Genomic DNA, 18,661 nt, shown 5'->3' on the forward strand with positions numbered 1-18,661 from the left:
GTTGTAGCTGATGGATTAAATTTTTGCCAGCCCATCTACTCCCAGGTATGCATGGAATCTGTTTCTTTGGGTCACCTGGCTCTGGGAAAACGACACTCTGCCATGCGCTGACACAATTACTCACCTGTATGGACTATGACTGTATTACTATTGATCTGGACCCCTCCTCTCTTGAAGAAGATTGCTACGATATATCTATTAAAGATTTAGTCACAGCTAATGAAGTTCAGGACTTGGAAGGTCTTGGACCCAATGGGGCTATCCTCTATAGTATGGAATTTCTCAAAGAGAATGTGCACTGGCTGAGCACACAAATCTCCACCTTAGCCGGTACGTCCCCCACGAAAAGGCAATTTCTTCTCATTGACTTTCCGGGACAAGTGGAATGCTACATGGCATACGATACCATTGACTCTATCCTAACTCACTTGCTTGTTGACCACAAGCACAACCTTTGCGGCCTTCTGCTCACCGAGGCATTTAACCTGTTAAATCCCCGTTCTCTTCTCTCTGCGGGACTATCTATAGCTGCACAACAAGTTTCCTTGGGGATTCCTGTACTGGCAGTGGCATCCAAGGGTGACTTACTTAGTGCAGACCAGCAGGCATCACTCATTAAGTGCTTAGAAACGGGAATCATTAATGTGGTTTCTTCCTTGCATAGGGTCCGCTCTTTCCATCTAGCAATGGCAGAGTTTTTAGATGCCAATCTAAGTCTTCTCCCTCTCCCTGTCTCAGTAGATAATGAAGGAGCTCTTCAACTTCTTCTTCAGGAGGTTACCCGGATACTAGGCATGTGACAGGCAGTGGAGTAACTGTAAATCGGCAGAATGCTTTCTCACAATGCATGACTGATTTCCGAAATCCAAAAAACTGATGGCTGAAACATGGTTTGCTGCAGCAAAGAAAGCGGACTATGGCACAATACGATCACTAGGTTCAAAGTATTTTAAAGTACACAATGAAAGCGATGATGGAAATACTGCATTACTTTACGCCATCAGTTCTAGCAACATGCAACTAATTTCTTACCTAGCTCCTCACGAGGTTCGTGAAACTAATATATTCGGGTGGAATGCACTGATGTTTGCAGCGTATTTTGACAATCACGACGCTGTGAAGCTCTTCTTAAATGATGAAAAGGGGATGCAAACGCGGGAAGAGTACAAAGGAATCCCAGCAGGAGCAACAGCGCTTCTGATAGCTGCTACCCGAGGACATGCGGGTTGTGTCTCCTTGCTATATCCTATGGAGCAATCCACTAGCGGCTGGAATGATCTTTTTCTCGCTGCGTTTACGCACAATGCTGCTCTTGTGGCACGCACCATCTCCTTAGTTTCCACACGTGATGCTCTTGGACGCACAGCAATGATGTATTTAGTTATGTTTCCTCGGCACTCAACCCTTGTGCTTCTGGAGGAGTGCATAGGGTATTTGGCTCAAGCACAGCAAGGTGCCATAGATGCTTGCACTAAGACAGCACTGATGTATGCTGCAGAAAACAATAATGCAGACGCCGTACAGTTGCTGCTCCAATTAACCACCCTAGAGGCCAGAAAGCAGATGGAAACAAAAGATGAATATACTGCTCTAATGATAGCTGCTTCGAGAGGCTATAGTGACATAGTCTTGCAACTGCTTCCTAAGGAAGCAGGGATAGTGACTTCCAATGGGGTCACAGCACTTATGTTAGCTGTTCGCTACAATCAAATTGAGGCTGCACGCTTATTAAAGGACGCTGAAGCAGAATTTCAAACGTCTGGCCCGTTTGATGTCTTTTCTCCAGCAGCCACAGCCTTTAGTATTGCACAGTACTATCACCGGCAAGAGCTTCTTTCTCTGTTGGGAGCAGGGTCTTTGCAGTTAACAAATACAGAAGAGAACATCACCACTGAAGACTCAGCAAGGTTAGTTCAGTCTCCGAAGGGTGTAACTGCATCGAGTGCCCTGGCTTTTCAGCAAAAAAGCTACATGCAATCACCAACTACTGAGGATGCCCGAGTAGCGACAATGATTAGTCCTATTTTTAACAGCAATATCGATATTTCACGACCAACACCGACTAATCATTCCAAAGAAGAACCTCAAGATAACGATCAGCTGGTTCTCACTGATACGCAAACAGTTGCAATTTTATCGAATACAGAGGCACTAGAACGACTGAAGGAAACCAACCAAGACTTAGCTACACGCGTTTTCACCATGCAGAGATCCATGCAGTTAGAGTCTATTGAGCAACAAAACACTATCGATAAACTAGACATAGAACTAAGCTTAACCCGGCAAAGACAGACCGAGTTGGAAAGTAAGCTGAAGTTGGCAGAAGAGAAAATCACCATGTACAAAGATTATTCACAGCAAGCATATAAGCACAACGAGTCTCTATCAAAGAAATACGCTGAATTAAAGGAGTCCCATGATTCCCTCGTCAAGGAGAATGCCCAGTTGTCCGATAGTTTGGCCTCACTGAAATCGGAAAAGGCCTCTCTTGAAACAGTGCATAAGGATCTAGCTGTCTTGTTTGACGAGCTTCAGCGACAAATAAAGGCAGACAAAAGTGCAGCAGACTCTCATATAACTAAGTATTCCAACGAAGTTCTAGCTCTGCAGCAAGATCTCAGCGAAACGAAGCAGGCTCTTGCAGCAGCTCAAGCTGCAGCGCATAGCAAGGACCAAGTTGCAAGCTCAGTAACTGAAGAGCTCTCGCAACTGAAGCCTCGTTATCAGGATTTAACGAGAGAAATATCAGATTTAAGAGCTAAGTACGAAGAGGCGGTCACCCATAGTAATACTATACAACAAGAAAACAACTTATTAAAAGATAACTTTGATAAAGCTACAAGTTCGCTGACCTCACTTAAAGAAGAAAACATATGTATGCAAAAGCGGCTGGCGGAAGCGGAGGCAATCAACGCTGAACTTCATACTACAGTGACCGATCTCAACAAGGCAAAAATTTCCCAGACCCTAGAGTGTGAAAAACTGAGCGAACAAACTGCGGGGATGGAGGACCAAGTGCAGGGCTTGCAGCACTCTCTCCATAAAGCAACCAGCGAAGTGGAGTCATTGAATAGTCGTCTAGCAGAGCAAACCCTTGAGTCTCAAAACTTACGCGCCAGTATTGATCAGCTCCAGAAGGATCTTGTTTCTTTAGCTAACGAAAAAGACATTTTACAAACTCAACTATGCGCAGACCAGGAGCGTCTTGCTATTACAAGATCAGAGCTTTCAGCTGCTCGTCAAAAGGCGCTTGCGTTAGAAGAAACTCTCGATGTGAGATCTTCAGACCACAAAACCCTTGAGGCTAATTTTCAACGTGTACAATCGCAGGTTGTGGAGCAAACAGAGCTTACCCAGAAAGCTGAATCTGCAAAGGCTGCACTTGAGATAAAGCTAGGTCTTATTGAACAACAGTTGCTGGAAACTCAACGCGGAGCCAACACCGGGCAGCATGACCTAGCAGCCTTGCGAAGTGAGCTTCAAATTGCAGCGAAGAAGAACGAGTGTCTAGAGACTCGCACTGCTGAGCTGGAGACCGCTGCAGATAATCTAAGTAAGGAGAAGGCAACGTTGGTAGCTAAGCTGCAAGATATCACAGAAGAAAGGGAGTCCTTGAAAGAACAATTGAATGCCTTTTCTTTTCAGCTAGAGCAATTACAAAGTGATAAATCCGCTTTGGAGCATCAGGTCTCTGATCTGCTTGCTGTCATTTCCCAGGAACAAGAGACCCAGGTCTCCCTCAAGAAGCAGATCATCGAAGCGGGCAGGAGGTCAGCAGAACTTGATGAGGAAGTTCTCCGACTCAAAGATAAGCTAGACAAGGCAATAGACGAAGCGTCTACTCTAACTTCTAAACTTGCTAGTTCTGAAGAAGACAATGCAAAGACCGAAGCAAAATTTGCAAATTTGTCTAAAGAACGGAATTCTTTATTTAAGGAGCTCTCAACGGTATCTAAAGAGCTCTCAGACCTCAAGTTGGCCAATGCATCTCTCGAGAAGGACGCGCAACTTGCACAGCAAAAGCTCAAAGAAGCTAATGTTTCAAAGAAATCGCTGGAGCAGAGCAGTAGCAACTCTTCCAAGAAAATAGCAAGTCTCTCAAGCGCGAAGACGTCTCTCGAGAAACAGCTATCCACCGCCAACGCGCACATCTCTGACTTGGAAAGTCAACTAACCGCGTTAGAGAAAAGAGATTCCGAAGCAAAGCAGGTCCTGTTAGCAAAGGAGAAAAACATTACTGAAGCAAACCGTAGTGTCTCCCAATTAAAACGCCAGCTTAAGGATATAAGGGCAGATAACGAAACAGCTCAAAACAACGTTATTGCGCTTACAAAAGAACTGACGTCTCTTCAGCTTTTGAAGGACCAGACGGACGCCACAGTGGCAAAGCTTACTAAAGCTGTTGCAGACGAAAGGGAGAAGAATGAAAGCTTGAGCAAACAACTGAATGAGGCAAATGGGCAAATATCTACTTTACAGAGTGCTCAAGACAGCATAGAGCTAGCACGTCTGTCAGCTACTGATAGAGTTGAAGCGCTTCTTTCGGAGAACAAAGGCCTCGGTGAACTAATAACAGACCTCAAGACTATAATATCGAGAACCCAAAACATGCTCCAGGAAATGACCGATGAGAAAAATAACGCACTCGAAAGGTTAAAGCAAGCTGATAGCAAGATTGCCACATATGCACTCGATCAACAGACAACTAAAGCATCTGTGGATCAGCTCCGAGCAGATCTCAGTACGATGGAGGGAGCAAACAGGCAGCTTCAAAAAGATATTGTTATCCAGACAGAGCTCTGTGAGGACCTCGAAAGAAAAAATAACCAATTGAGCAAACAAATTTCTGAGTTGATAAAATGTCAAGCTGCGTTAGAAGAGCAATTACAAAGCAAGGATGCAGCTTTCACTGAAGAGCAATCGGCACGAGATGCTCTTCAGCGCGAATTGTCTTTGGCCGACAAAAGGTATCAAGATCTTCAAGAGGAGCACGTGGAGCTAAAGCAGGCGCTTGCAAATAAAAGGATTGACATTGAGCAGATGAGTAACTCCAAACTGTCTGCTGATGCAGCTCTCCAAAAAGCTATGGAGAAATGTTCTGCGCTTCAGGCAGAGGTAACCCTAGGCCAGAAGAGTATCGAATCAATGGCTCAGCATATTAGGGTGCTTGAGAATGAGATAGACAGACTTAAAGAAAAGAATGCAAGCATATTTGGAAGCTTGTCACAAGCCGAGGCGTCAAGTGAAAGCTTAGAACGAGAGCTCAAGGCAGCTAAAAGGAAAATTGCAGAGCTCGAGGAGCATGGTCTGGAGGTCGAGCAGGGACAAGAGCGCATATTTAAGGGCTTGCAAACGGTTACAGGAGAAAAAGATGTTATTGAGCGGAGGCTCAAGGAAAAAACGCAATTAGCTGAAGAGCAACATGCAGAGCTGGAGGCCTTGAAAAAAGCACTTGCAGCTAGCAACGAGCTAAATACGGATTTAACCTCCAATTCTGAAAGTAGTGTTAAAAGCATTCAGCAGCTCTCTAGACAATTAGCCGAATCCCAAGGAGAAATTGCAGGACTGAAGCGAGGTGCAGAGCTGACTGCTCGTAGGTTGTCAGAGCTGGAGGCCTTATGCGATGACCAGGCAAAGGTAATTTCGGTGAAAACTAGTACTACTACTGAGCTACAGACGGAAAGGGACCTTCTTTTTAAAAAGTTGGCTGCATGCACAGCTGCATCCACAGAGATCGAAGACACTTTAACAACGATGCAGAAAGAATACTCGGATCAATCCAGAAAGCTTATGGAGCTAGAGGCAGATAACTTGACTCTTCAAAGAACCGTCTCATCCTCTGAAAAAGCTATCGAAGATCTTAACGTAGCTCTTATGGCTGCAAACCAAGCTGCAGACGAAAGTGGAAGGAAGATTTTAGACTTGGAAGGAAGACGCGAGATTTTAGAGCGTTCGCTGGCACATGTCAACAAGCGGAATACAAGCTTAGAGGCGGAAAAGGAGCAACTAGCCAAGAATTTAATTGAGGCAAATCGATGTATGACCGATGCCGAGCTCGAGCGAAACACCCTCACAAGGGAGAATGCGTCTCTTCGAGCTGCAGCTGCTGAGCTAGAAGGAAAGCTATCGACGTCTGCCACAGCATTAGCCGGGAAGACTGCTGCCGTACTAGATTTGGAAAATCAAGTTGAACTGCTGACTCATGAGCGTTCGGACCTAATGGCTTTGAAATTAGAACTTGAAGCCGAGCGAGATTCACTGCAGGTACGTGTAAAGATGCATGCAGAGACCATTGTGGAGATGGAGAAAAGCAAGGCCGATACTGAGCAGCTTCTAGTCACTACAAACACTAAGCTTGTTGAGCAGGAAATGGCCTTTCAAACAGCTGAGAGAACACTAAAGACTCTGAAGGAGAAAGTTAGATTGACGAAACAGGAAAAGACTGCAGCTCTCTCAATTCAGGCAGATCTCAAAAGTGAAATTGCAACTCTTTCAGAGACTATTAAGACATTAGAAGATACCGTCAACAGCCTTACCAAGCAGATATCAGAGCGTGATCGTGATAATGAAAGCCTTCGAACAGTTGCCAACGGGCATAGATCGAACGAAGAAAAAGCTCTGGAAGAGGTTGAGCGGCAACGGAATATTATTCTCGACTATCAGCAGCAAGTGAGCCAAGCAAGCCTTGAGCAATTGGCACTGACACAAAAGATCGACCAGGAAAAGAAAAAGGTTGTTGATGCCATGGCATCTAAGGAAGGACTACAAGATGACCTTCAGGCCCTTCAGAAACGCTATTCTGAACTCGAAACAGAGTATGATGCCATAAAAAAGGCACTAGCTAGTAATAACGCTACAATGGAGAAGCTAACGCTTCAGTGCAGTAGCTTGACTGCTGAATTAAGTACTTTGAAACTACAATATAATAGCACACGCGTTGAACTGGAATCAGCCCAGATGTTAGTAGAAGCAACAAAAAAGGGTTCTGCGTCTTTGCAGGGAGAAATAGACAAGCTCACACGTGATCTTCAACAGGCAAACGAAGCGAATTCTCAGCTACGTGCTGAGCAGAACGTCCTTCAGCAGTCCTTGGACAACGCCAATGCAAGCCTCAACGCCCTTGTCACTCAGGGCGAGACTTTGTCCAGGGCCACTGCAGATAGCAATAAGAAACTCCACGACTATATGAGCGAACTTACTTTGAAGAATAACGAGGTTGACTCTCTTAAGAGATTACTAGCTCGGAAAGAAGCAGATCTTGAGGAGGTGCATACCCGCATAACTAGTAAGATAGAGGAGATAAGTCAGTTGTATTCAGATAAGGAACAGGCAGAGGCACAGATCTGTGTGCTGCTTTCGGAAAACTCTGATCTGAAAATGTCAATAAGTGCCTTAACTTCTACTTTAGACTCCCAAAAACAACTTGTGAAGGATTTAGAAGGAGAGCTTATCTCGGCTCATGGTGAGTTAAAGAATACCTCTTCTGAAGTAGGACGACTGGAGCTGGAGCTTCAAAATCTCAGAGGCGATAATAAAGATAGCCATAATCGAATAGAAACACTCAATCAGCAAATGATATCTTATGACAAACAGATGGCTAGCATAGCAGAAGAAAAAGAGGGTCTTCTGAAGTTAGTTTCCCAGCTTAAGTTGACAATCAATGAACTCACGTTAGCAAAACAAGAGCTTGGCGCTAGCTTAGCCACTGAAAAGATGGCATCTCTAAAACTGGCATCTGAAAATGATGACCTGCTAAAGCGCTTAGAGTCCGGGCGGGCTGCCTATGAAGAGCTATCTGCAGAACACAAGAGTCTATTAGAAAGATACCATACTTTGAACTCTATGAAGGAGTTAGCAAATACCGAGCTAAATGCTTTAAGAAGCACAGCAAATATGTCAAAAGCGGACATAGATAAATTCTCTGCAGAGTACGAGCGATTCAGAGCCAAAGCGTCACAAGATCGGGCGGTTATCGTAAAGCTGCAAAGTGACCTTGAGAAGCTAGAGAGTAAGAATAAGTTCTTACTCGATGAAAAAACTCAGTGCACAAAGATTATAAAGAATCTAAACAAGGACATTGTAGACTTAAAGCTGCAATTGCATTCGCTTGACCAGTCCAAGGAAAGTGCTACTCGCAAGCTCTCCGTGCTCGGAACTGATAAGGAAGCTCTCATCAAGGAGGTTGATAGCCTTAGGAAGCAGACCTGTGATCAAGAGCATTTGATCCACGAACTCCAGAAACAATCTAAGGAGACTGAACGTCTTAAAGAAGACCTTGCACATATGAATACGACAATGGGAGAATTTGCAGATATGTATGCAGTAACGATTAATAAATATGCGGATGCCATGCGTCACCATGATGATATCTCCAAATTCATGCCGAAATACAATACATACATGTCTGACGCCGGGCTGATGACGGATGCACGTCTTCGACATTTCCTAGAAAACAATAAGGCGCTTCTAGATGAAAAGGCATTAGTCGAACGCAAATTCAAGCGACTAAGCGAATATGTCAATTATATCAAGGCCGAATTAGTCAACACAGACATGAAATATTTGGCATGGATCCAGCACAAAACAGCTGTGTTCAATAGGTCCGTGGCAAATGCTCGGCCTACTTCTCGACCTGACTTCATGACCAAAAGAATTGACGAGCAGGCTCGGCGGCTCTCGACAGCCTTGGAACCAACAGATTTCAGCGCATCCGATGAAATGAACATTGAGCGGGCATCGATTGATAGAGCTTCATTGGCTAAGCAGCTACAGGCCTGTGATATTAAGTATGACGCGACTCGCACTGCTCAATATGATCATTACCCATCACGTCCGAGTAGCCAAAACAACTAATTGCCAGAAGAGACCAGCTATTCAGTTCACATACCAATCGTGCGACTCAGGAGGTCATCTGCGCTCTCCAAGCGTTGTCTTGCCTTCTCTATACATTCGCATGATGCCCCTACTTCATTTCGAATTGACACCAGAGCTTCGGTAGAGCTCCTTAATCTGCTCTCTAATCCGTGTATTGTGGTTTCACTCTCCTGCTTGAAATTCATTAGAGAAGACTCTGCCTCTGCCAATTGTCTTCTCAGCGACTTGATCTCCTCGTTACCACCCTCGCGCATAGACTTTAGTTCCATGGACATTATTCTCAGGCTTTCTTCTGAACTTGCATTCTTGGTCATTAGTAGCTTCATTTCTTCCTGAAGCGCATCATACTCCTGCAGCAAACACTCTGTTTTGGCTTCTAGTTCGCGCTTTTCTCTTGTAAGTACCTCATTATCTGACACTAATCGCTGGTGTTTTATCTCAAGAGTTTGTAGAGACGTTCCTTGTTCCAGAAGCTGTCTCTCTTTGAAGCTTAACTCAGCTGTTGAGACGCTTATGTCCTTTTGCAGATGATCTACTTTATTTTCTAGCAGGGCATTCTCCGTTTTCAATGCTGAAACCTGGGACTCCAAATCATCCATCACTTGCAGTTGTGCTCTAAGATCTTCTAGTTCCTCCTCCCTACGCTTTATACTAGTGTTGTTACGTAAGTCCTCCTGATCCTTGGCTTGGCGAAGGGCCTGCACCTCTTCCTGAGCTGCGTGGAGCTGCTTCGTTGTAAGGTCTAAATCGGCTGTTAATTTAGATATCTGTTCGCTAAGAAGCATATTCTGCCTTCTTTCCTTTTGAACAGATTCCTTGTAAACTAAAACTTTATTCCTAAGCTCAGAAAACTTTGCGTCAAAAACTCGTGTCTCTTGTAGGTTCTTGTCCAATTCATCTAAAAGCGTCGACTCTGCTCCTGCATTTGAACCACCCTGTACTTTATTATCAAATTGGCAGATGGACGATTTCAGTAACGTTAGTTCGCCCTCCAAGGCTGTCAGTGTCTTATTAAGGGAACTATCTGAATGTACGTTTGATTGTCCGCTCTGTCCAGTTGCTCCAGGTGTTCGGAGCAATGAAAGAATGCTTTCTATAGCCTTTAGACGATTGTTTGTCTCTTCTAGTTTAGAAATAATAAATCCATCCTGCTGGGTATGTGTCGAGTTTTGATTAAAAGTTCGGTGTTCCGGGGACGTTAGAATGGCATCCTCAGCGACTCTGTGTTGTTTGAGGATAGCATTTTCACGCTCTAGCTCGCTAATCTTCTGTTGCAGCCCCAAGAGTTCTAAATTACTATTTAGCGCTCCCTGAGCATTGTCAATAGACAGCTGAGAGTTTGAGCCAAGAGATGCCTTGAAAGCAGCGCCTGTTGTGTCCACCGTTGATCCACTAATGAGATCATTTATAAACAAATCGGGATGCTTGAGGACCTCTCGTTGTCGAAGAGCTATTAACATCGAGGAGATTTGTTGCACTAGGCCTTCATGTACAGACAACTTAGTTGTAATGTCATCTATTTTCTGTTGAACAGCTACATGAGAGGTCGTAAAATGAGATTGAAGCTCGTATATCGCCGGATAAATGCGGCTCGAAACATCATATCGAAAGACCTGAAGCTCTGTTGATTTGTCATCCAGGTCTGCCCGTAGGTTCTCCAATTCAATATTAGAATTAGACTGATCTAGTTCTGCATAGTCTGCGTTGGGAGAAGAGTTGGTAGAAAGGCGCCTAATTATGTTCCCCACATCATTATGCACCTGTTCACGTGCCAGCTGTTGAATCGTACTGTCTTTTTCTTTTTCTAATTCTTGAATGTAGTTCTGGTTTTGCGTAATGGTCTTCCTAGCTTGATCCAACTCAGACCGCAGCTCTACTACGTTAGCGTCCACGGACTGCAGCAATGCTATCTTTTTATCAGCCTCGTAAAGCTTTCTATTTAGTACAGCATTTTCTATTTCTAACTGAAGGCGTGAGTCGCGTTGGCTTTTTGCTGACCATGGTGTTGATTGAGCCACCAAACTCCCGTCAACATGCAAGCTCGAGTGCTGTTGAGATGTCCGTTCGCTTAATTCTTTATAATTCTGGGAGTCACTAATGTTCTGTTTGCGCCCAGTTAGCTCTGAAACGGTCATTGGTCTTGTTGGAGATTCAACAGATAGGCTCCCTGTGAGAACTGCCGACTTCGGTCTTCCAGAAACATTGTGAGATAGAGAGAAGTTGGATTTCCTTGAAAGTAAAGCGCTATCATCAAAACTTTCTTGCTGCGCTCCAGAAAGACGCATTACTGAAGATGTGTAACTGGCCTTTGCTGTTATTGCGTCTCCCCGGCCAGTAGGTGTTGATATGGGGATTATTATCGGTTGCGTATAGGGTTCGGTTCCTTGGAAAGGAGGAGAGGAGCCTCGAGATATAAGCCCTAAGGGTCTATTAGATCCTTTAAGCTGATGATCGGATGAACTACCATAGAGAGACGAATAAATTAGAGACCCATCAATTCGTCCGAGAGATCGAAGAGGGATGGGGAAGGCAGTGCCCTGACCCGGTTCATTACCTATAGTCTGGAGAAGTGAGACAACTTCTTGTCGCCCACATTGCTTAGCTATTGTCAAAGCAGTGGAGCCAACTGGAAACTCGGCCGTTGCGGAAACCGTAGAGAAACTATTTTCATATGGAGCCAGAAGCTTACATATTTCTAAGTTACCAAGGCTTGCAGCAAGCATCAAGGATGTGATTCCAGACTGGGTTGTGCGACCAATTTCATAGCGCGATAGCATATCGCAAAGGGTGTAGTCTTCCATCTCGACCGCAAGCATAAGGGCTGTCTTCCCCGCTACAACTGTTCCATTATCTGTTTCATCATATGTGTGCTTATTTATCTCAGTAGTGGTTAGGTCAAGAAGATAGCGCACTGCATCTCGATGTCTAGCTGTGACCGCATACATAAGCGCCGTTTTCCCATAAGCATCCTGTGCCCCTTCTTGCGTCCGAATTAAGAGTTTGATGCAGCGTCCTAAATCGTGTCGCGCCAGAGTATCGCGACGGTGCATTACAAGATACATTAAGGGGGTGCGGTTATAATTATCTCTCGGGGCCACAGATGTGAGCAAGCCAGGGTCACTAGAAAACGCGGTGTTTAGTGCTCCAAAGTCAACATTGTACGCGGCAAGGAAAAGAGGGGTCCAGCCACTAAGCTCTGCCTCTCGGTCATAAAGAAGCTTTACAATTTGATCATGCCCATGCGTAGCAGCAAGGAGAAGAGCAGTGGTGTTAGGTTTATAAGGAGAAACCGTAGTCAACGTCCTAAAGCCTGCCTCATGAGGAAATAGGGTTTCCACAATATCTGTAAAGCCATTCTTCGCTGCACTCATAAGCGAAGTCCATCCCTCCGGAGTTGTCAGGCGCTTTTCATGGGATAGTAGAAGTTTGACGATACTGAGGTTATGTGTCTCTGCTGCCTTCATCATCGCTGTCTGATAAGGAGGGTTAGGTTCTGTACGCTTTGCATTGCTCAAATAGTTTCTAGCAATGAAACGTACATCTCCATTAGCGGCTGCGTTGAACCACGGGTCAACGTTCATTTTGATTTTTGAGTAAATAGAGCTTGCTTCTTACAGGAACAACTGGTACCACTACAACGCGCTACTTCACTCCTGTGGGTTTTCTTTGATATCGAGAGCAATATCTTGTGTGACAAATGCGTCACAAGCTGTTGGACCAGTGCTCTGAGTAATCTGAGAAATAGACCAAGAGATCGTTCATGATTCCTTAAAGACCTCTTTCTAGTTAAAGTAAATAACATATTTACGGAGATTGATGTTCTAAGGTACATGTGGAAATACATCATCATCTAAAAGCAACCAGTATTCCTGCCTGCCTCAAAGATCCACTGTGTGTTATACACCAGAGTAGTGGGTCTTACGCGGTGCATATTAGAGCGTCGTAGATAAACACATTAAGTTATTAAAAAATAATGCGGTTATTCAGTCTGCAGGAATGTGGACACCTGGCCTGGTCCCCTGTTAGCATGCAGTTTGCCTTGGCTACGTCAAGTGCAAACATAACTGAGACATTTGTCAGTGAGACTTCGCTCTCTGTTTATTCTTTGGACATTGACTCCGTTACGCCTGTCCGTGAGTTCAGCTGGCCGTTTGCGGCAGAATTCACATGTCTCCTCTGGAGCACAAGCGATAGTATTATAGCAGGATTCGAGGATGGATCTCTTTCTATAGGTCCATGGAATGATATGGGAAATGCAATACGCCTGCAAGCACACAATGCAGCTTTGTCGGCTCTTTCATGTTCAGAGGCATATTCACTCCCCCTCCTAGCAACGGGGTCTGCCACAGGCGAAGTATCATTTTGGGATCTCAATACTCGCGCCCTTTGGCATGCAGTCAAGAGCCGTGAAGGGGCTGCAGCACACCATGGTGCGATTGTGCAAATCAGTTGGAACCCTAAAGTGCCAAGAATATGCTGCACTGCTTCTCAGGATGGCACTGTCAGCATATGGGACATGGACAAAAAGGGTGGTCTTATGAGCCTTCGTGGAGATGACACGCCTCTTGTTTCAGCTCTCTTTAGTCCCGATGTGGCGACTGTTGTGTTTACTGTCAACACTGCGGGCCTGGTTTCCATGTGGGACTTACGGCAAAAGACACATCCTGTCTCAACCAGCCGTCTTCAGTTACCAGCTAATGTAGTCCCTGAATCCATGTTTATCCATCAATACGAAAAAACCTTCCTTTATATTCCGACCAGTGATGGGAAGTGCTTTTTCTTTCTTCCTAAGCAGACAGACCTGGTCTTCATGGGTTCGATCGATAGCATTGGTACACATATTAATGCGTCGCCTTTTTATCCTGGCTATTTCCTCTCGCAAGTGTGCGATCCGGTGCAATTTTCTTCAAAAACAGAAGGGCATTTCCTTCCTTCTCTGATTCCGTTACCTCTGCTTTCCGAGCATGTAGAATTGTTACCTTCACCTGTTCTTCTCCACCCTCTTTTTTTGTTTGCGGAAAACTGTCCCGAAGACATTTCGGACAACTATGATTTTGCTCCGCGTGCAATAGTAAGCATTGATTCCCATAATGTTATGATAGATGGAAAACAGCGACAGAGCATGGAGGGGCTGTTTTCGCTGACACAAGTTCGCGACGCGGGAGCTGTGCTGTCTCAAATAGAGCACGTGCTTGCTGTTCCTATTGATGCCCATTCTTGCCCTTTGCCGTTGCACACTGATCTCTCTCTTCAACCACCAGACAAGATCTTTCGTGCTCTTCTATCCGCTGGATCGTCTGGAATTTTGTCTTGGCTTACCAGTACCGAGGCCTCTTCAAAGATAAATTTTGTTAAGCAAGTTGTGGCACACCCCGCGTCACAGCCTGTGGTAGCTTCTGATGGAAGAGACTTCTTTGATGATATCCAGAATTCCTTCCCCGACTCCTTTCCCGAGAATGAAATTCTCGAACCTTCTGTTTCTGCATCCGATAGGTTTTCGTCGTATTATTCATTTTTGTATAACAACGATCTGGAGTCTGCGGCAGCTTATGCAGCCAACAGTGGAGATTTTGGGTTAGCCTTCTACATTGCTTCCAAGAAAAGTAATAAGGAGCTCCTAAACTCTGTGTCAGACTCTTTTAGGAAAGCAATGAAATCCAACTTCATAAAGGCTGTTGATAGCATGGAGACAGGTTATGCAGCTATCATAGAGTGTCTTCCGCCAGAAAACTGGTTCTATCATCTAAAAATTGCTGCCTCATATGGTGGCGAACAGGCAATACGAGAAGTCGCTGCAACTCTCTTGCAGAGGTCTACTAGCTTTTCGCCATCTTTATTGACCGCATTAACAATATTGGCGGGACGCATTCCAGAAGCCTTTGAGTTGGCTGCGTCGACATCAAGCCTTTTAGATACACTAGTTATGGGTCTCCTCTGTGTGTCGCAGGGAGTGTCGATGACGGGTGGCGGTGTCTTTAGAATCCTGGAGGGGCTAGTCGATATTGTTGTTTCACAAGGTGATGAGAATCTTGCAGCAACGCTTCGTGGTAAGTTTTCTCTTAACAAGTCAAATCTAACGCCTCAAAGTGCCCCATTTGTGGAAAAAATCCAGGAGAAGGGGGCTCCTCTGAGTTCTACAACACATACAAAACAAGGGCGTCGTAGTCGAGCTTCTACTATACCACAAGTAACTGGTAATACCCTACTACCTCCACAACTTGCTACTGCGTCTCTGTTTTCTGGGCCTGCTCCACCTGCGCCAATTACGGCATCTATCGCCCCAGGAATGTCATCAACTCAAACTTCGGTACCGTTAGCAGTGCCCCCTATGTCTTATACTACTCCGGCTCAAACCGCTTCTTCTTTCCCTGCTGTTCCTCAAATTGCTTTGAATTCAGCTATTACACCACCGATACCTCATATACCAATGGCACAACCATCTGTTCAACCTCAGTCAGCTGTTTTACCTCTCGAAAGCCCGCAGACTCCCATCTTGTCAATAGCTCAACCGCCTTCAGTGATATCAGCCCCTTCCGTTAGACTACCACAGGCAGAGGTACCACTTGCTGCTCCTCCGTCTATTACAGCTCCTGCGCCCCCAACAGTTAATGGAGCAATTTCTACAGAAGTTGTGCAAGTAACTACAACAACAGCGCCACAGGCCCGAGCGCCACGTCGTCAACCAACTCAGTCATTATCGGCGGGCCAACCTTATGATGTAATTCATAATATCGCGACAAACGGATCAGCAAATGCAGAGAGATTTAAGGCACTTGTTTTACGCTATGCTGATGTTGATCAATTGGGATTTTTGAAATATTACACGAAGCTAGGCGATTGTATTATTCATCTTGCAGAGCAAGGGGTGCTTTCAGCAGACACTATTAGTGTCCTTGGACGGTACATTGCTGGACTGGAAATGGGAAATGGACAGGCTGCAACGGAGGCTATAAAAGGTATGGCAGCGCGCAAGCAGCGTCTCTACACTGAAGAGCTTTCTACGTGGGCCGCACCGCTGAAGATCATGGCGCGGGCGCTCTGCAAGTAAACCCATAAAATGGCCGGGTCTCTGCTTCCCCGCAACTTCGGCGTCGCCGAGAACGGCGCGCGGGTGGTCGACTTCAGCTCGCAGTACCACCACAACTCGGGGGTCCAGAACCTTGTGCGCCAGGATCCCTCGGTCTGCTGGTTCACGTCGGTCTACGCGCCCCTCCCCCAGCACGTCGTCATCGACATGGGCCAGCCGGTCTGCCTCACGCGCGTGGGCATCTTCCTCCACGGTGAAAACAGCCAGAACCCCCGGCGCGTCTCCTTTGCGTGCGGGGCCGACCCTGCCTGCCCCGAGCCCCTCGCCGAGATGGACCTCCCGCACCGGGGCGGAGACCACCTGTGCACCCTTCCGTCCCCCCGCGTGGCGCGCTTCGTGCGCTACACGATCCTCGAGAACTTCGGGGGCTCGGGCGCCTACACGACCGGACTCCAGCTCTACGGGGTCCCCGCCCAGTAAACGACGGTTTACTACAGGTAGCTGAACCTCGCCGGCCCTGCGTGGGCCTCGCGGTCCAGCTCTCCGAGCCCCAGGTCTCCCCCGACCGCCGACCGCCCGAGGGAGCCGCTGCGGATGAGGTTCGACATCTCGTCGATGAGGTCTGGCATCGCAAAGTGCTGGGAGCCCCGCGGGCCTGCGTCGCCGTCCTCAAGCGCCTTACTGGACTCGGTGGCCTTCTTGAGCGTGTCGCTCAGACGCTTGTTGCAGATCCACATGTCGTCGATCAACATCGAAATCACGGAGTTGGCCTCGGTCACCTTGCGCGACTTGTCGAAGAGCCGCTCGCGCAGGGCCTCGACTTCTGCGCGAAGGTCTGCGTAGCGCTCGACCGTGATGCCCTCGGCCTCGAACTGCTCCATCGCCTCCTGCATCCCGAGAAGGTTGCGCTGCATCTCCTCCATCTCCTCGAGGAGCTTCTTTGCGTCCTCGTGCTCTGCGCTCAGGGCGTCGAGCTCGCGGCGCGTCTCGTCCAGCTCGCGCGCCGCGTTGCCTCCCGCGGCTTCGGCCCGGGCCAGCTCTCCCTCGAGCTCTTTGACGCGCTCCTGGGCCGTTATCAGCTGCCCCAGGACGGAGTCGTCGCTGTTCTGGAGGTCTGTGATGTGCTTCTCGAGCTCGCGGACGTGTGCATTCATGAGCTCGACCTCGCCCCGCGCGGCCTCGACTTCCTGGCGGGCGGCGGCCTTGACCTCCTCGACCTCCTCCTCCATCGCCTGGGTGTCGCGGACCTTCTCTGCATACCTCGCCTCTGCGGCGGCAACCTTCTTCTCGAGCTCGGACATGTCGTACAGATGGCCCTTCATCTCGCGAATCGCCGCCGCCTGCTCGTCCACCTTTGCACGAAGGTCATCGCGCTCCTGAGCCACGACCTGGAGCTCGACCCGGAGCTTCTCAAGCTCGCGGATCGCATCTCCCTGGGAGAGGATGTCCTCGATCGCCTGGAAGAAGCTGTCCGAGTCACGCACGCCGAGGAGATCTGCAAGGCGCTGGATCGCCTCGGTAAGGGGCTTGTCGGTGACCAGGTTGAACTCCTCGCTCCGGCTGTCGAGGATGAGGGCGGTGACGATGCACGGCTCGACCTCGTCCTCGTAGACCTGCAGAATCTCCTGGCATTGCCGGTGGCCGTGCTGGACGGCGATGTCGTATGCAGACTGGCCTGCATCGTTCCGGAGCCCGTGCTCGAGGGGAGCGAGGAGCCCGACGATAGGCGCGTGGCCGGCCAGGGCTGCGTGCTGGAGCGCAGTGGCCTTCCCGGGGGAGTGGCCGAGAGGCGCCGTGCTCTGGAGGTTGGCCTCGAAGGGCGCGAGGGCCCCGACGATCTCGAGGAAGCCCCGGTGTGCGGCGAACATCATCGCAGTTGTTCCGGTCTTGTTGGGCTGGGCATTTTCGGCGTCGATGAGGTGCTTCACGCACGCGAGGTGGCCTGCGTCTGCTGCGAGGATCAGGGCGGTCGAGCCCTCGTGGTCGCCGCAGCTCGGGTTGTCGGGGATCGCCGCGCCGACGTCCTCGGGCGTCCTTTCAATCAGCACTCGGACGGCGTCTGCGCGCCCGAACTCTGCGGCAAGCATGAGGGGCGTCTTCCCCGACGCATCCCGTGTTCCGCGGTAGAGGTCGGCGAGGAGCGTTACCGAGACGGTGGGGTCTCGCGGAGAGAGGGCGGCATAGTGGAGGGGTGTGCGGCCCAGGCAGTCCCGGGTCTGGGCGCCTGCGGCCACGTGGGCCCTCAGGGCCGGCTCGTTCAGATCGAGGGCGGCGAGAAGGGGCTCGGCGAGGTACGGCCGCTCCTGGTCGAACGCCAGGAGTGCCTTCGTGGTCGAGAGGTGGCCGCGGGAGGCGGCGATCTCAATGGCCGTCGCACCAGCTGGGTACCCGAAGGCCGCGGCGGAAAGCTGCCTCCCAGCCTGGTAGGGCGCGAGGGCTGAGACCGCCGCATCGTGGCCGTGCATGGCCGCCGACATGAGGGCGGTCCAGCCTGTGTCGCTCCGGATGTCCTTCTCGTACGGGAGAAGGTACTTGACCGTGCCTGTGTGGCCGCCCTGGGCTGCAAGGTGTAGCGCCGTGAGCCCGGGCCCGTCCGGGAGCACGGCCCCCTGGTACTGCTTGCAATGGACAACGGTGAACTTGATCTCTCCGGACCGCGCCGCCTCAAACCAGGCGTCGAGGTTTCGCTTGTATTGCGAGTCGTCGGGCATCCAGGAATTTTGTGTTGGCTGCAATTTCACATGAACTTGCGATCGGAAT

At 48.3% G+C, this 18,661-nt stretch overlaps 6 protein-coding genes across 6 annotated transcripts; 4 read left to right on the forward strand and 2 right to left on the reverse strand.

Moving 5' to 3' along the window:
- Positions 1-47: 47 nt before the first annotated feature.
- Positions 48-800, forward strand: GL50803_0014109 (ATP-binding protein; the record flags this gene model as incomplete). The annotated part of the gene is made up of 1 exon (XM_001705388.1): positions 48-800. One exon carries the CDS (start codon positions 48-50, stop codon positions 798-800), a length of 753 nt encoding a protein of 250 aa, XP_001705440.1.
- Positions 801-876: 76 nt separating this feature from the next.
- Positions 877-8,853, forward strand: GL50803_006082 (Ankyrin repeat protein 3; the record flags this gene model as incomplete). Its single annotated transcript, XM_001705389.1, has 1 exon — positions 877-8,853. The coding sequence occupies one exon, from the start codon at positions 877-879 to the stop codon at positions 8,851-8,853; it is 7,977 nt and encodes a 2,658-aa protein (XP_001705441.1).
- Positions 8,854-8,879: 26 nt separating this feature from the next.
- On the reverse strand, positions 8,880-12,455 carry GL50803_006081 (Ankyrin repeat protein 1; the record flags this gene model as incomplete). The annotated part of the gene is made up of 1 exon (XM_001705390.1): positions 8,880-12,455. The coding sequence occupies one exon, from the start codon at positions 12,453-12,455 to the stop codon at positions 8,880-8,882; it is 3,576 nt and encodes a 1,191-aa protein (XP_001705442.1).
- A 392-nt stretch (positions 12,456-12,847) lies between these two features.
- On the forward strand, positions 12,848-15,922 carry GL50803_002562 (Sec31; the record flags this gene model as incomplete). Its single annotated transcript, XM_001705391.1, has 1 exon — positions 12,848-15,922. One exon carries the CDS (start codon positions 12,848-12,850, stop codon positions 15,920-15,922), a length of 3,075 nt encoding a protein of 1,024 aa, XP_001705443.1.
- Positions 15,923-15,931: 9 nt separating this feature from the next.
- On the forward strand, positions 15,932-16,381 carry GL50803_0020551 (F5/8 type C domain-containing protein; the record flags this gene model as incomplete). The annotated part of the gene is made up of 1 exon (XM_001705393.1): positions 15,932-16,381. The coding sequence occupies one exon, from the start codon at positions 15,932-15,934 to the stop codon at positions 16,379-16,381; it is 450 nt and encodes a 149-aa protein (XP_001705445.1).
- An 11-nt stretch (positions 16,382-16,392) lies between these two features.
- On the reverse strand, positions 16,393-18,612 carry GL50803_00115478 (Ankyrin repeat protein 1; the record flags this gene model as incomplete). The annotated part of the gene is made up of 1 exon (XM_001705394.1): positions 16,393-18,612. The coding sequence occupies one exon, from the start codon at positions 18,610-18,612 to the stop codon at positions 16,393-16,395; it is 2,220 nt and encodes a 739-aa protein (XP_001705446.1).
- Between the last annotated feature and the right edge of the window lie 49 nt (positions 18,613-18,661).

This window comes from Giardia intestinalis, chromosome 4, assembly GCF_000002435.2.
Source record: "Giardia intestinalis strain WB C6 chromosome 4, whole genome shotgun sequence".
NCBI classification, from domain to species: domain Eukaryota; phylum Fornicata; order Diplomonadida; family Hexamitidae; genus Giardia; species Giardia duodenalis.